At 43.3% G+C, this 17,400-nt stretch overlaps 1 protein-coding gene across 4 annotated transcripts in view; it reads left to right on the forward strand.

Annotated features, from left to right (window-relative positions):
* Window positions 1-17,400, forward strand: part of SLC14A2 (solute carrier family 14 member 2) — a 495,406-nt gene that overhangs the window by 433,681 nt on the left and 44,325 nt on the right. For 3 of the 4 annotated variants that reach the window (XM_042239672.2, XM_027961051.3, XM_027961053.3), the window contains 3 exons: window positions 6,089-6,269; window positions 7,227-7,416; window positions 14,232-14,360. In XM_042239672.2, coding sequence (XP_042095606.1) covers window positions 6,089-6,269; window positions 7,227-7,416; window positions 14,232-14,360 — 500 coding nt within the window. Of the gene's footprint in view, window positions 1-6,088; window positions 6,270-7,226; window positions 7,417-14,231; window positions 14,361-15,502; window positions 16,130-17,400 lie in introns of those variants that run through there. The other variant, XM_012103630.5, reaches the window with a different exon arrangement.

Raw genomic sequence — 17,400 nt, forward strand, 5'->3', positions numbered from 1 at the left:
TTTCTTTGATTGCTTATCCTTTGATGTCATATCCAAGAAACCATTTTCTTATCCAAGGTCAAAAGATGTACACCAATGTTTTAATTGAATGGTTTTATAGTTTTAGCACTTACATATAAATCTTTTATCCATTTTAAGTTACTTTCTGTATCTGATTTTAAGTAGGGATACAATTTCAGTCTTTTAACTAGTGAGTATCCACTTGTCCCAGCACCATCGTTAAAAAGATTATCCTTCCTCCACTGAATTGTCTTGATATTCCTATCAACAATCAATTGACCATAAATATATGGGTTTGTTTCTGGGCTCTAATTTCTATAGGTCCGATTTATATGTTTATTCGTAAGGTAATACCACACCACCTTGAGCACTGGAGCTTCATAGTAAGTTTTGAAATCAGGAAATATGAGTTTTCCAACTTTGTTCTTCTTTTTCAAGATTGTTTTATCTAATCTGAGATCCTTGAATTTATATTTTAGGATCCAAACTTCAATCTCCACAATAAATAAATAAATAAAAAGGCAACTGACATTTTGATAGGGATTGTATCAAAACTATAGACCAATTTGGAGAATATTGTATCTTAACAAAATTAAGTCATCCAGTCAGTGAGCATAAGCTATCTTTCTTTTTATTTAAGTCTTTAACTTCTTTCAGTGATGTTTTGTAAGTTTGAGTGCACAATTTTACACCTCTTTTGTTACATTCAATCCAAAATATTTCATTTTTTTTCATGCTACATAGATAGAATTGTCTTCTTTATAAAATCTGTTTTTGTATGTATACTGATTATCTATCCTGAAAACTTGCTGAATTAATTCATTATCTCTAACAGTTTTGGGCTGGTTTGTTTTTTTTTTTTTTTTTGCAGATTTCTTAAGGTTTTCTGTATAAAAGGATGTCTTCAAATAGAGATAGTTTAAATTTGTTCTTTCCAATTTGGTTCCCTTTGTCTTTTTTGTTTGTTTGTTTGTTTGTTACCTAACTACTCTGGCTAAAATTTCTAGTACAATATGGAATAGCAGTGACAAGAACACACGTCTTTGTCTTGTTACTGATCTTAGAGGGAAATCATCCAGTTTCACTATTAAGTGTGATATTAGCTCTGAATTTTTAAATTATTAGGTCGAGGAACTTCCTTTGTATTCCTAGTTAGTTGATTGCTTTTATCAGAAAGGTTGTTGAATTTTTCAAATAGTTTTTCTGCGTCTGTTGAAATAACCATGTGAGTATTTTTCTTTTCGAAACAATCTATTGATAGTTTTTATAGGTTGAAACAGTCTCAAATTCTTAGAACTTTCTTTGGTCATAATCTTTTTTATATCTACTGGATTTGTTTTGCTAGTATTTGTTAAGGATTTTTGCATCTATATTCATAAAGCGTATTGATCTATATTTTCTTTCTTGTCATGTCTTTGTCTGGCTTTGATATCAGGATAGTACTAGCCTCATAGGTTATCTTAAGAAGTGTTCCCTTCTCTTCTGCTTTTTGGAAGGTATTAGAATTAATTCCTTAAGCATTTGGTGCAATTCACAGATGAAGCCACAATTTCTTTGCGGGAAATTTTAGGTTGGTTTGACTTTTACATATTTTACAAATATCCTTCTGTGTTTGGTTTTCTTTTTTCTTTTCTTCATTTTTAGCTTTAATCCTTTCCCAGTGGATCTTTAATCCTTTCCCAGTGGATCTTTTTCACTCCACTGTGGCCAGAAAACATATTGTGTATGATTTCAATCCTTTCACTAATGTTTTTAACCATAAAAATGTTTTACTTATTTGATGGCCCAGCATGGTCTATGGGCTTCCCAAGTGTTGTTGTTCAGTCGCTCAGTCGTGTCCGACTCTTTGTGAACCCATGGACTGCAGCACACCAGGCTTCCCTGTCCTTCACCAATACCCGGAGCTTGCTCAAACTCGTGTCCATTGAGTCAGTGATGCCATCCAACCATACCATCCTCTGTCATCCCCTTCTCCTCCTGCCTTTAATCTTTCCCAGCATCAGTGTCTTTTTCAGTAAGTCAGCTCTTCACATCAGGTGGCCAAAGTATTGGAGCTTCAGCTTCAGCATCAGACCCTCCTAGTGGCACCGTGGTAAAGAACCCGCCTGCTAATGCAAGAGATGCGGGTTCGATTCCTGCATTCCCTGGAAAACGAAATGGCAACCATTCTTGCCTGGGAAATCCCATGAACAGAGGAGCCTGGTGGGCTACAGTCTCTGAGCTCACAAAGAGTCAGTCACAACCAATCACACATGCATACACATCACCTATATTGGAGAAGGTTCCATGTGCACCAGAAATGGTATATTCTGCTGCTGTTGGGTGAAGTGTTTTGCTGATGTCTATTCGGTCTAGTTCACTAGAGTTGTTCAGGTCTTCTATTTCCTTGATCTTCTATCTAGATAGTCTATCATTTTTTCAAATGCAGCATGGAAGGCTTCAGTTATTATTATTGAATCAATTTTTCCTCATATCAATTCTAAAAACTACTGCTTCATAAATTTGGGGGCTTTGTTGGTAAGCATGTAGTGTTTATAATTATTATGTTTTCTTGGTAGATTGATCATTTTGTTATTAAACTTTTCTTTCTTACTCTCTAGTAACAATTTTTGTTTTAGCAAAAGGTCTGTTTTGCTAATATAAGTATAGTCACTCCAGCTTTTGTTTTTTTTAGTAACTGTTTGCACAATATATATTTTTCCATCCTTACAATCAATTTATATTTTTGAATATAAAGTATGTCTCTTTTAGAGAAGATATAGTTGTATCACTTTTTAAATTCTGTTCTGCAAATTTCTGTCTTTGAAGTGTGTAATCCATTTACATTTAATGTAGTTACTAGTAAGTTAGGATTTATGCCTGCCATTTCGCTATTTGCTTTCTATATATGATATATCTTTTCTGTTTATGTATTATTTCACTACCACCATCTTTTATCTTAAACAGGTATTTTCTAGTGTATCGTTTTAATTCTTCTGTCCTTGTTATGTATATGTTTTAGGTTTTTGTCCGAGTAGTTGTTCTGGATATTATAATTAAATGTCAATATATAAAAATATAGTTTGGATTAAAGTCCATTTAATTACAATATTACACAAAGCTATGTTACTGTGTAACTCTATCCCTACCTCCTTTGTGCTGTTATTGTCCTACAAATGACATCTTTATATATTGTATGCCCATCGACAATAGAGCTGATTGTGGCTCAGAACATGAGTTTTTTGTTGAAAAATTCAAACATATTGAAGAAAGTAGGAAAAACCACTAGGCCATTCAGATATGACTTAAATCAGTGGAGGTGATAAATAGATTAGAGGAATTAGATTTGGTAGACAGAGTGCCTGAAGAACTATGGACAGAGGTTCATAACATGGTATGGGAGGCAGTGACCAAAACCATCCAAAGAAAAAGGAATGCAAGAAGGCAAAGTGTTTATCTGAGGAGGCTTTACAAATAGGAAAGAAGAGAAGTGCTGCTGCTGCTAAGTCACTTCAGTTGTGTCCGACTCTGGGCGACCCCATAGACGGCAGCCCACCAGGCTCCCCCGCCCCTGGGATTCTCCAGGCAAGAACACTGAAGTGGGTTGCCATTTCCTTCTCCAATGAAGAGAAGTGCAAGGCAAGGGAGATAGGGAAAGATAGACCCAACTGAAGGCAGAATTCCAGCGAATAGCAAGGCCTATGCCCAAACCTTTTAAAGCCCCCTTTGGACATCCTAGTTTTTCCTTTTAAGTTTTTGATTAGCTTCTTGTTTTCCTCAATTGTTATCCACCACCTCAGGCACATTTTTTCCCAGTGTTCTCATTGCCTTAATGGAGGAGAGACTTTGAGGGGGCCTCAGTTCACCATTTCTACTGACATCCTCAAGATATTTAAGTTTTGATGCAGGGACGAGGTTAGAGAAATCTGTCGACCATTAAAGTACAATAGAAACATAATGTGAGCCACACATATAAGTTTAAATTTATATTACTATATTTTAAAAGTAAAAAGCAAAGAAATAAGATAAAATTATTTTATTGTTATAGACGTATAGCTGATTTACAATGTATTAGTTTCAGGTGTACAGCAAAGTGATTCAGTTATGTGTGTGTGTGTGGGTGGGTGTGTGGGTGTGTGTTCTTTTTCCGATTCTTTTCCCTGATAAGTTATTGCAATATTTGTAAAATATTGAGTATGGTTCCCTGTGCTATATAATGGGTCCTTATTGTTTATCTATTTTATATATGGTAGTGTGTATATGTCAGTCCCAAACTAATAATCCCTCCCTCCCCTTTCCCCTTGGTAACCATGTTTGTTTTCTAGGTCTGTGTGTCTGTTTCTATTTTGCTTGTAAGTTTCTTTGTACTGTTTTTTTTTTTTTTTAGATTCCACATATTAGAGATATCATGATATTTGTCTTCCTCTGACTGGCTTACTTCATTTAGTATGATAATCTCTGGGTCCACATGTTGCTGAAAATGGCATGATTTCATTCTTTTTACGGCTGAGTAAGAGTCCATTGTATAAATATACCACATTTTCTTTATCAATCCATTTGTCCAACTGATGGACTCTTACATTGTTCCTATAGTCTGGCTATTGTAAATAGTGCTGCAGTGAACATTGGGATGCATGTATCTTTTCAAATTGTGTTTTTCCCCATATGTATGCCTAGGAGTTGGAATGCTGGATCATATGGTAGCCCTGTCTTTAGTTTTTCTACATAGTGACTGTACCAATTTACATTCCCACCAAGAGTGTGGGAGGGTACCTTTTTCTTTACACCTTTTCCAGCATTTATTGTTCATAGACTTTTTGATGATGGACATTCTGACTGGTGTGAGGTGATACCTCACTGTAGTCTTGATTTGCATTTCTCTAATAATTGGTGATGCTGAGCATCTTTTATGTGCCTTTTATCCATCTGTATGCCTTCTGTGGAAAAATGTCTGTTTAGATCTTCTGCCCATTTTTTCATTGGATTGTTTGTTTTTGTGATGTTGAACTGTGGCTAATCTAAATTGAAATGTGCTCTAAAATATATTTATCTCTAAAATATGCAAACAGTTCATACAGGTGAAATTAGTTGAGTAATATGTTTTATTTAACTTAATATGTATGAATATATTATTATTTTAATATATAATCAATAGAAAGCATCATTGAGGTCTTTCATACATTCTTTTTTTATACTAATGTTTCAAAACCTACTTAAGCACATCTCAGTTCAGATTAGCCACATTTTAAGTGTCAAGAGCCACATATCCTACTGGCTACTATATTGGAAGACATAGTTTTAGAGCAAGGAGTCCTGACCCAAGGGTTCATAAATGGATGGAACTTAGATGGAGAAAAGAATTTATCTTTATTTTCACTAACCTCCAAGGAACTTTAGCATTTACTTCAATGATAAATACAAGCAATAAACAGCCACATTAGTAGTACCTGGGATTTTTGTCGTTGCCACAGATTGGGTTCTCCCAGGAAGCTGACTCCGAGATGGAGATATGGATCTAAGACGCTTACTGGGGTCTGTCCTTGGGTCAGTACTTGTAGAGAAGTGAAAGCAGCAGGACTGGGCCGAAGCTGGGCTGTGATGTAGTCAGAACAAAGGTCGTGGGTGATCCTACCGTGAGTGCTGGAGCTAGAATGGCCCTATGCAGTTGTCCTGAGTTGACATCCCACATATTCACTCATCTCTACCTTGGGATTATAATCGGTATTGGTATTGGATCTACTGCCCCTATATGCACGTCGGGTTTTTAAAATATTGTGATAACCGCATTCCAATATAATGGTTTTCATTGCAATCTCATTTTATGCATTTACAAACATTCTAGAAAGAAGTCCACAGGCTTGCCAAACTACCAAAAAGGATCCACGGACACACAAAGTTAAGAACCCTGCTCTGAGGAATGTGTAGCGGTCCTGGGAGGAGCAGGCCTGCATGAAGCACTCTAGACAGCATTGCGCATGGACATGTATCTCATAATCCCCTATCTTTATCAAAAAAAAAAACAAAAATCTGACAATCTTCCCTAGCCCCAAACACCCCTGCTCTCAAAAAGCTCTGTTATTTAATGTTTTATCATGGTTCTTCCTGAAAGGATCTCCGGTCATCCAACGAAGAAAGCCACATTGTGAAGATTGAAAAACCCAATGAAAAGGATACAAGAAGAGAAAGTGGGGCAGCCCCTCAGGGCTCTGCAGGCCAAGGGGGCATCGGTCTCTTCCAAGCAGTGGGCTACCTCACAGGCGAGATGGAGGAGTATAGGAGCTGGCTGGAAGGTAGGCAGATGTCCAGGGACGAAGCAGCCAGGCCAGGCCAGGGAGCCGGTGCTCCCCCTGGCTTGGACTGGGGAAGCTGCTCCCTCACTTACCCACGGCAGGTCCCAGCCCCAAGCTGGCTCCAGTGAGCATAATGTATCCTACCATCTGAATTTCCATGATTTCAGAATTCAGTACATTTCACTGATTTTAGCTCTTGGCCAGTGCGTCACTCCTACCTGGAACAGATATAGGGCAACCATAGTAGCAACATGCAAGCCATTTTCTAACAAACTAAGTGGTCATTCCTTCACTTATTCCACAGTCATTTTTTCTGTGCCAAGAAAATATTGGCCTCACCCTCCCCAGTGTTCCAGGTTCTTTCCTTATAACATCATTCATCTGCCAGTTTCCCTTAACTAATGTTGCCACAAATACCCCCCACCCTCCTCTCCCTCACCTGCCGCCCGCTTGCACAGGTTGTCCTGGAAACCAAGCCAGGGAATGAGACAGAACATATGTCAGTCTTCAGTGTCAATGCATAACTCAATGCTAATTTCACAGCTGGGCTAAAATCGTTTCTTTCTCAGCTTTTTTTTTTCCCTCCAGACCAGTTTCTTTCCTGCTCAGATACCAGCCCTCAACTGAGCCATAGAGTTCTACACAAAAAGAGTTTCCTTCCCTCCCCACCTCTTCCTTTGGACCAATAAATTTCCCTTGGAATGATCCTTGGGCTTCCTTGCCAACCAAGCTGATGGCTGGAACAGCATTAAATTGGTCTCAGCATGGCACTCAGTCTGTACGACAAAACTGACAGCCACTGTGGACTGACTCAGAGGCTCAGGCTGGGCACCCGGAGGAATGAGAGGAGATGTCCCCACTAGTGCAGCCCTGTCTGCTTTGGTTGCCACGCCAACCAGCGGCCCGGCAGGGAAGCACAGGCTCAACCCTGCTGATGACTCTGCCTATCTCTTTCAGATAAACCCCTGGCCTTCCAGTTCACAGACTGGGTTCTGAGGGGGGCCGCTCAGGTGATGTTTGCCAACAACCCTCTCAGCGGGGTCGTCATCTTCATAGGGCTCCTGATCCAGAATCCCTGGTGGACAATTACGGGAGGTCTGGGGACCGTGGTGTCAACTTTAACTGCCCTCATCTTGAGCCAGGACAGGTGAGTTCCTCTCTGTGAGGGTCTTGGTTTCTCGGAGTAGAAAGGTGGAGAAGCAATTACTTGAGTGACCAGCCAACTGTACCCTAGTATCAGCCAACCAGTTTCCTGAGAATCACCTTTGAACATGTCACTGGAGTTCTTCACACAGTGTGCTCACAGCAAGTGACAGCACCAGGCTCCATTTGACTGTAGAGCCTTCTGGAAACATTCCCTCAAAGGCAGGTATAGCTGTTCTTCCTTCATGGAGCCTACAATGCAGTTGAGGGAGATACAACTAACACTCAAGAAATGTCTCTGAATAATACTAGGCAGTATACATACTGGAGAGTTCAGAGCAGGCAGACATCTCTACGTGTTGGGAAGGTTAGAGAGGGCAGCCTTGAACTAGCAGCGCTGATGTGGGAGAGTGGAAGGCCAGCAGGCAAGAGGGTAGTGCTGGGGTGGTTTAGAGAAGGGAACAAACCAGAGCCAGAAAGCACAGTGGCAGGTGGGGGGAGCGGCCAGCTCTGCACCAGGGGCCACAAATTCCAGTAACAAGAGGTAGCATTTTGTTGAACTGACCTTTGCCATAAGTTATGGTTCCCAAACTTTCCTGATGGCCAGAATCACCTGGAGTGATTGCTAAGAAATGTAGTTTCTCACTTCCCCCCAATTCTCCCTCCTTCCCAGAGATGTTTCCTTTCAGCGGATCTGGATATGGGGGTGGTGTTTTAAATAAGATTCTCCTGGGTGCTTCTGATGACCAGAGAGGTTTAGGAAAGCCTATGACCTCAATTTTTTTTTTAATTTGGGGTCACAAATCCATTCACATATCATGAATGGTCAGCAGCTAACAGCATCAAATAAAACAGATTAGAGTGATCCATACATAGTAAAGGTAAAGTATTATTTTGTGAAATTTTTGTTTCAATCATGTGTGTGTGTGAGAGAGAGAGAAACTGGGTCATACTATGAAATACATTCCTTCCTTACTGTGGAGCAAAGATTGTCAAAAAGATTGAAAAATACCTTTTTGCCTTGTTACCTGTGGTTCTTCCTGTGACTTCACAAAGCAGACAGTGAAGGTAAAAGCGTTCACATTTCACAAGTGAGAGAAAGGAGGCCGGGAGTTGCTGACGCACGGTGCCGTGGCCAATGAGCGGCAGGGCTCAGATTTAGACACGTGGCTGCTCCCGCTGGCACATGGACAGAGTGGACAGCAGAGCCAGAGGCCCCCGGTGACCCCAGAGCCTGGGGAACGATCCAAGCTGCTTGTGTTGTAACCAGTGCCACACTCCTCCAGCCACCCGACATTCCAGCTCCACCAAGACACACGCCAGCTCTAAGCTCGAAGGCCATTCCAGGTCAGATGGATGAGAGGCTGAATTCTTCGGGGTGAAGTTCTGGCGAGTGACAGGAGAAATGCACTCCAGCCAGGATCTGTGTCTTGGCATCTAGCACTGGGCTCCCTATTTCTTGCTGCCACTTACCTAAAGCCTCCCAGCAGCTGACACATAACTGGCCTCTGGCAGGATCAGCTCTTGTCCTTTCTGCTCCGTCGTTGTTTGCCAAAAATCCCCTGAGGTGAATTCCGTCTAGCCAACCTACAGGTCATCTTCAAGAAGCCCAGGTTCCTTCCTGATCTGACAGTTTGATTCTCCCCCTTCCCTGCTGACCATAATCCACTGGAAAACTTGCCAAGTCATTCAAAGAGTTGCTCCATGGATTTTTTTGCTCCCAATTTTACAAGGGAAACACACACCTTGCCTGCCTAATCTTCCCAAATGTCCTGATTAAGAATCTAAGGCAAGAGTGCATTAGATTAAAAACCCAATCCCTCAGCCGGATTCCAAAGCCTTCTCTAACAGGCCTCACCCAACCTACTACCCAACATCACACTCTTCCCAGCTGAGAACTTTTGCTTCTGCCTATCTAATTCTGTTGTTGTCGTTCAGTCACTAAACTCATTTCCGACTCTCTGTGACCCCACGGACCGCAGCCCACCAGGGGTCTCTGTCCTTCACTGTCTCCCAGAGTTTGCTCAAATTCATGTCCACTGAGCTGGTGATGCTGTCTAACCATCATCCTCTGTCGCCCCCTTCTCCTTTTGCCCTCAGTCTTTCCCAGCATCAGGGTCTTTTCCAGTGAGTCAGCTCTTTGAATCAGATGGCCAAAGCATTGGATCTTCAGATTCAACACCAGTCCTTCCAGTGAATATTCAGGGTTGATCTCCTTTAGGATTGACTGGTTTGATCTCTTTGCCGTCCAAGGGTCTTTGGTGCTTTGTCTTCTTTACAGCTATACCTGATGTACATGTACATCTCACATCTGTACAGGACTACTGGAAACCACAGTTTTGACTATATGGACCTTTGTTGCAAGCTGATTTCTCTGCTCTTTAATAGGTTTGTCATATCTTTCCTTCTAGAAGCAAGCTTCTTTTCATTTCATGGCTGCAGTCATGAAAGTGATTGGAAAGGGCAGTCCACAGTGATTTTGGAGACCAAGAAAATAAAATCTTACACCGCTTCTACTTTTTCCCCTTCTATTTGCCACAAAGTGATGGAACCAGATGCCATGATCTTAGTTTTTTTGAATGCTGAGTTTTAAGCCAGCCTTTTCACTCTCCTCTTTCACCTTCATCAAGAGGCTCTTTAGTTCCTCTTCACTTTCTGCCATTCGAGTGGTATCATCTGCATATCTGAGGTTGTTGATATTTCTACCAGCAATCTTAATTTCAGCTTGTGATTCATCCAGCCCAGCATTTCACATGATGCACTCTGCATATAAGTTAAATAAGCAAGGTGACAATATACATACTTGTCATTCTCCTTTCCCAATTTTGACCCAGTCAGTTTTCCGTATCCAGTTCTAACTGTTTCTTCTTGACCCTCATACAGGTTTCTCAGGAGACAAGTAAGGTGGTCTAGTACTCCCATCTCTTTAAGAATTCTTCATATTTTGTTGTGATCCATAGTCAAAGTCTTTAGCATAATCAATGAAGCAGAAGTAGATGTTTTTCTGGCACTCCCTTGCTTTCTTCATGATCCACCGAATGTTGGCAATTTGATCTCCGATTCCTCTGCCTTTTCTAAATCCAACCTGTACATCTGGAAGTTCTCAGTCAACATGCTGCTGAAGCCTAACTTAGAGGATTTTGAGCATAGCCATCCTAACCTGTGAAGCGAGCACCATAGCACAGCAGTGGGAACATTCTTTGGTGTTGCCTTTTGGGCTTGGAATGAAAACTGACCTCTTCCAGTCCCATGGCCTCAGCTGAGTTTTCCAAATTTGCTGGCATATTTAGTGCAGCACTTTAATAGCATCATCTTTCAGTATTTTAAACAGCTCAGCTAGAATTCCATCACTTCTAGTAGCTTAGCCTCTTGATGAAAGTGAAAGTGGAGAGTGAAAAAGTTGGCTTAAAGCTCAACATTCAGAAAACAAAGACCATGGCATCCGGTCCCATCACTTCATGGGAAATAGATGGGGAAACAGTGGAAACAGTGTCAGACTTTATTTTGGGGGGCTCCAAAATCACTGCAGATGGTGACTGCAGCCATGAAATTAAAAGACACTTACTTCTTGGAAGAAAAGTTATGACCAACCTAGATAGCATATTCAAAAGCAGAGACATTACTTTGCCAACTAAGGTCCGTCTAGTCAAGGCTATGGTTTTTCCTGTGGTCATGTATGGATGTGAGAGTGGGACTATGAAGAAGGCTGAGCGCTGAAGAATTGATGCTTTTGAACTGTGGTGTTGGAGAAGACTCTTGAGAGCCCCTTGGACTGCAAAGGAGATCCAACCAGTCCATTCAGAAGGAAATCAGCCCTGGGATTTCTTTGGAAGGAATAATGCTAAAGCTGAAACTCCAGTAGTTTGGCCACCTCATGCAAAGAGTTGACTCATTGGAAAAGACTCTGATGCTGGGAGGGGACGACAGAGGATGAGATGGCTGGATGGCATCACTGACTCGATGGACGTTGAGTCTGAGTCAACTCTGGGAGTTGGTGATGGACAGGGAAGCCTGGCGTGCTGCGATTCATGGGGTTGCAAAGAGTCGGACATGACTGAGCAACTGAACTGAACTGAACTGTTCTTAGTTCTTCCTAAGGCCCACTTGGCTTCACACTCCAGAATGTTTGGCTCTAGGTGAGTGACCACACCATCATGGTTATCCAGATCATTAAGACCTTCCTTCTGTAGTTCTGCTGCCTATTCTTGCCACCTGTTGTGAATCTCTTCGGCTTCTGTTAGGTCCTCCTTTGTGGTGCCCTTCCTTATATGAAATATTTCCTTGATATCTCTGGTTCTCTTGAAGAAATCTCCAGTCTTTCCCATTCTATTGTTTTCCTCTATTTCTTTGCATTGTTCATTTAAGAAGCCCTTCTTATCTCTCCTTGCTGTTCTCTGGAACTCTGCATTCAGTTTGGTATATCTTTCCATATCCCCCTTGTCTTTTGCTTCTCTTCTTTTTTCAACTATTTGTAAAGCCTCCTCAGACACCACTTTGCCTTCTTGCATTTCTTTTTCTTAGGGATGGTTTTGGTCACTGCCTCCTGAATGATGTTACAAACCTCTGTTCACAGTTCTTCAGGCACTCTGTCTACCAAATCTAATCCCTAGAATCTATTTCATCACCTCCACTGTAAAATCTAATTCTACTTCCTGCAAATCCCTTCTCCTCCAGGGAGCCACCCCTGACTCTCCCAGTGCTCTCTGAACCCTCCTTTCTCTTTGAACAATCACAGAATATATCCCCATACCATATGGGATGGTTCTCTGCTTTCTGAGTCTGCTCTCACTGGCTATGTTGAGAACAAGAATTCCATCTCAGATGTTCCATATTCCACCACAGTGTCTAGCGAAGACTCCAACTTCATTTCTGGAAGGTCAGTGACATGTTCTACACTAAGGCTCTAAGCACCCTACATGACATCCATACACACATCATTCCGAGAAGCCCCAGCTTCACCACGGTCCCCAGAAAACTACTGATGTAGCTGCATATCCTAGTCATGACCTCCACCACTCCCTTCCACAATGCCTACCGGCCTATCCCCACTCCCCGCTACACCCCTTCTCCCTGTCCACCACTCCTTCTTCCCTGCACGCTCACGCCCCAATCCTGACTTCTCCTACCCCACCCCCACTAGTCCAAGAAGGCACTTTACCACTGCAGCCTCAAGTTCAGAAGCACTGATGCCATAGAGTCCTGGAGGAATGTGGTTCTAGTGAAGGTCTTTGGGGTCATTGAGATTGAACCTAATTTTATATTTTTGATGGTCAAGGTAGGGATGTAAGGTGATGGGTTTCCTTTTGACAATCAAACCAGAAACCACCAAAGTTTTGGTACAGAAGGGTCCAGGGAGGGGACTTGCCATGGGGAAGGGCAACTGTGGAGGCAGGCCTTAGATGCCCCCCTAATTTTATCTCCCCTGAGTTCCTTTATTTGATTCCTGCTGTTCCTATACACCCTCCTGCCAATATGGGTCAATGGTCTCTGCTCAGTTTTCCCAAATCAGCTGTTATTAAAGCTAAAAGAGGATTAAATTCTAACATGGAACAGAAATGAGGAAATACAGAGAAAATGCAAACACCCTTAATGATTTTTTTTCCCAAAACATAGGTTTCTCAGGCAGTTATTCTAGTCCTGAAGAGATTCTGAACTCCAATGGTCTTTCCTCTTGCCCTGTTATTTCTCAGCCCCCAGCCTGCTCCCGGGAGCAGCTAAAGACTCAGCTGTCCTGAATCCCATACAAGTGTCCCCACACAAGTGCCCCATGTTCAGCTTCTCTTGTTGGAAACTTGATATGCTTGCCCACCCTCTCCCCTGCCCCCCACTCCAGCTGAGCTGATCTCCTGCTCATTCCACAACTGGAGGTCCCCCTGTTCTAGACCTAAGCTGTGGCCTCTGCCAGGCAGGAGCCTCCTCTGGCCAGAGCACCCTTCCTCCATCACAGGACATGATGCTTCCAGATGCCTCTGCCTGTGAAACAGTCAGTACCTGGTAGGATTTAACATGCACTCACATCCGTTCAACAACTCCTTGTACAGACACTGTTCACTGCTGTTGACACTCACGTCAGATGAGCGTTAGCCCCATGAAGCTTTCAGTGGAGGGCAGCGGAGACCACAGCATACAAATCTCATTCTCTGTGGGGGCTTTGCAATGCTATTTGCCCAGTCTCATCCTTTGCCCAGCAGAGCAATGGGAAGGGTCAAGGGCAGAGTTCACTCGGATCAGGGAGAGTTTGGGTGCACACAGGCATCTCTGATGAAGCAGAAGGAGGCAAAGCTTGGATTCTAGGGCATCTCTGGTCCTCCTGCCGTGCCGGGGGTGGGGAGGCACATGGGCCTCACAGAGGACACTCCTCGTCAACTCTGGGGATGACCTCAGACAGGAGAAAGCATTCAGTGTCAGAAAGTCACAGTGTCACACAGCACAGTCAAAACATACACTCTCCTCCCTGCCTCCCTTCTTCTTCCTCCTGCCTTGTCTCTTTCACACACGCATGTGCACGCACACACACATACACCTTCCTGGTGTCAGGTGTCTGTTAGATTTCCCTCTATATCAAGGAGCCTAGATTGCCCTGACTTGCAAAGGAGATCTTATACACAAAGTGCATCATTTAATTCCAGATCAATGAGAGTAATCACGTGTGTGTGTGTGTGTGTGTGTGTGTGTGTGTGTGTGTGAGATCTAGAAAGATACTAGCAGCAGGGTGACTACCCAATATTCATCAAGTGAGCTGATTTTTTTCTGTGAGCACCAGGAATGGGCCACGTGAGTGCCCCCAAATTTACACAGTAACTGTGTTTTCACCCCCAGGGCTGCCATCGCCTCGGGTCTGCACGGGTACAACGGGATGCTGGTGGGAATGCTGATAGCCGTGTTCTCTGAGAAGTTAGACTATTACTGGTGGCTTCTGCTTCCTGTGACCCTCACAGCCATGTCCTGGTGAGGCCCCTCCTTCCTTCTGCTTCCTTACCTACAAGGACCCAAGGTGTTTTGTCTGACACTGGCATGGGGCCCAGTGTCTTCTTCAAAGGCTGGCTTGTCTCCCAAGAGTCCAGGAGTTCAGTTGTAACATGAGGGGGTCATTTTGAGTTGGGAATAATAGAGACCTTTCAAAGGCCAAAGGCCTCATGTTTTTAATATTGGCTCTTTCTTTACTGTTTATGGCTGTCCTGGGTCTCTGCTGTACACGGGTCTCTACAGGCATGGTGAGCAGGGGCCACTCTTCCTTGCCATACGTGGGCTTCCATTGTGGCGGCTTTTCCTGTCGTAAAGCAGGCCCCTGAGTGCGTGGGCCTCCAGCGGTCATAGCACAGGCTCAGTTGCCCCACAGCATGTGGAATCTTCCCAGACCCGGGATTGAACCCACATCCCCCGCCTTGGCACGTGAATTCTTAACCACTGGACCACCAGGGAAGCCCACCACATAGGTTTTACTGTGCTGATAAACTCCTCTTTATGATAGGCTTCCTAATGAGGGCTAACACTTACCAAGTATTTTCTAAGTGCCTGGCACAGTGCTACGCAAGGGTGGACTATTACTGTCCCCAGTTTACAGAAGGGAAAGGAAGGTATGCAGAGGCTGCGTAACCTACCCCAGATGATAAACCCAGAGTCCGCACTATTCAACTCCAGGCTACATGGGAATTGTCAATCCAGCAGCCTAACCAAGACCCAAAAGCTGAAATTTCACTTCTAACAAAATCAGAGAGCTTGCTTGGGACAAAATCTCTCTGTTTAAAGCATAGAATCTTTGAGCAAGAAGCATCAGTTGAGGTCTTGCTGTGCAATCGCCTCATTTTTCAAAATAAAACAGTCAAGATGAAGGGTATTAGGAACAAATAGGCCTTTTACACACATGATGCCCAGTTCACTTGAACCTGCAGTGAGTCTGTAGCATCACGCCCACTGCCGCTGGTCACGCCCACCGCCGCTGGTCACGCCCACCGCCGCTGGTCACGCCCACCGCCGCTGGTCACGCCCACTGCCACGCAGCGGCTGAGAGCCTCAAGGGAGCCTGTGTCCCCCAGCCCCTGAGCTCTACAACTCTCCGACATGCCATCTGATTTTTAACATCTTTCTCTGGTTTCAAAGTCGGGAGTTACTAAAACCCGTCAGTTTAATTTAGTTTAAGTGCCGTTCCAGCACTTTCTAGTAGTGTTTGCAAATAAATTAAGACATTAAGCATTCTGGGCAATTTACATTCCTTCTTAGGATTTCCTCCTTAATGTATCAAGACAAAATGCTAAGGCAGTCATTTCTGTGGTGATTTCCTTAATGCCCCCCACATGCCACGCTGCAGAAGGAGGAGGGCCTATCTTTATTTGCATCCATTTGGTTTATAACTGCAAAGATTAAGCCCCTAAGACACGGAGCACTGGATGCCAGTGTGTCTGCAGTGCCCTCACCCTACCTCCACTTCCCAATTTAAAATGAAAAAAAAAAAAAAAAATTGAGCACCTCTACCCTGGCACTTCACTAATCCATTCATGCAGTCCTAGAAGCCAGTCCACAGGGCAGAGACTAGTAGTGCCAGAGTTCCCCAGCAAAGTACAATTTGCTGAGGGCCTTCATTGTCCGGAGATTGTTCTAGATGGTGGGGACAGCTGGGACCAAGAGAAGGTGTGCATCCTCTGGGAGCTTACATTCTTCTTGGCAAAGAAAGAAATACATTCATAAATTGTTCATTAAAAAGATCCTTTCAAGATGTGGTAAGTACTTTAAGGAAAGCAAAACGGGGCAAATGGGAAGGAGTGGTCCAGACTCGCACGGTCAGGGAAGGCCACTTTGCAGAGGGGATATTTAAACAGTCACCTAAACGACAAGAGTGTACCTGCCATTTGAAGTCGCAGGCAGAACCAGCAGCATGTGAAAAAATTCCAACTAAAAAGCATGATGTGTTCAAGAAACAAGACCAGTGGGGCTGAAGCCCAGTGAATGAAGCAGGGGTCGCAGGAGGCGAGGGCAGAAGTAATGAGGGCCATGTTCCATGCACCACATGACTCCAGGGAGCCTTTTTATTAATTGAAATATTGTTGCTGTACAATGTTATATAAGTTACAGGTGTGCAATATAGTGATTCACAATTTTTAAAGATTATATTCCATTTATAAATATTATAAGATATTGGTTATATTCCCTGTGTTGCAAATATATCCTTGTAGCTTACTTTGTACCTAATAGTTTCTACCTCTCCAGTAAGCCTTTCGATTTTTACTACAGCTGTGGTGAGAAGCAGTTAAAGGGCTTTAAGCAGAAGAGTGGAAGGACGTGGATAAATTTAAACAAATCTCTCTCCTCGCAGTGTAGAGTGGATTCTAGCTGGAACAGGCATGGATGCTGGAAGTGTAGTTAGGAGTCTGCTGCAATAACCCACAGAGGACAGAAATGTTTTGACTAGAGCCATGTCCATGAAGGCGATGAGAAGTGGCTAGGCTTAGGGTGTATTTTAAAGACGGTGAAGACAACAGGACATTCTGGGAGGCTGTGGAGCGTGATGAGGCAGGGAGGAGAGAAGACTCAGTGTGCTCCTATAATCTGCCTGAGAACATGGGCTGATGGAAAAGGCAGGGTAAAAAAGCAAGCTGGTGGTGGAAGACAGGACACAAATCAAGAGTTTTGTTTGGACACATTAAACGTCAGTCTTCTGAGTAGAGATGCTGAGAAAGACATTGGATGTGCAAATCCGGAACTTAGTGATCTGGTCAAGATTAGAAAATAGTAGCATGTAGAAGATACTTCATCCTGGAGACTAAAGACAGTCACGCAGAAAGAGAGTGTTTGAACAGAGAAGACCCAAGGCAGAGCTGTAGGATCCTCCAGCATTTAGATGTCTGGCAGAAGAGGGGAAGACCTGCCAAAGAGGACTTGAGGAGTGCCTGCAGAAACAACGAAGTGCAGTGTTGTTGTAGCCCTGACAGAAGGGTCTCAATCCCTGATGGAAGGGTTGAAGGTCCAACTGTCAAATGAAAGAGACAGAGAC

Source organism: Ovis aries, chromosome 23 (assembly GCF_016772045.2).
Source record: "Ovis aries strain OAR_USU_Benz2616 breed Rambouillet chromosome 23, ARS-UI_Ramb_v3.0, whole genome shotgun sequence".
Taxonomy (NCBI): Eukaryota; Metazoa; Chordata; class Mammalia; order Artiodactyla; family Bovidae; genus Ovis; species Ovis aries.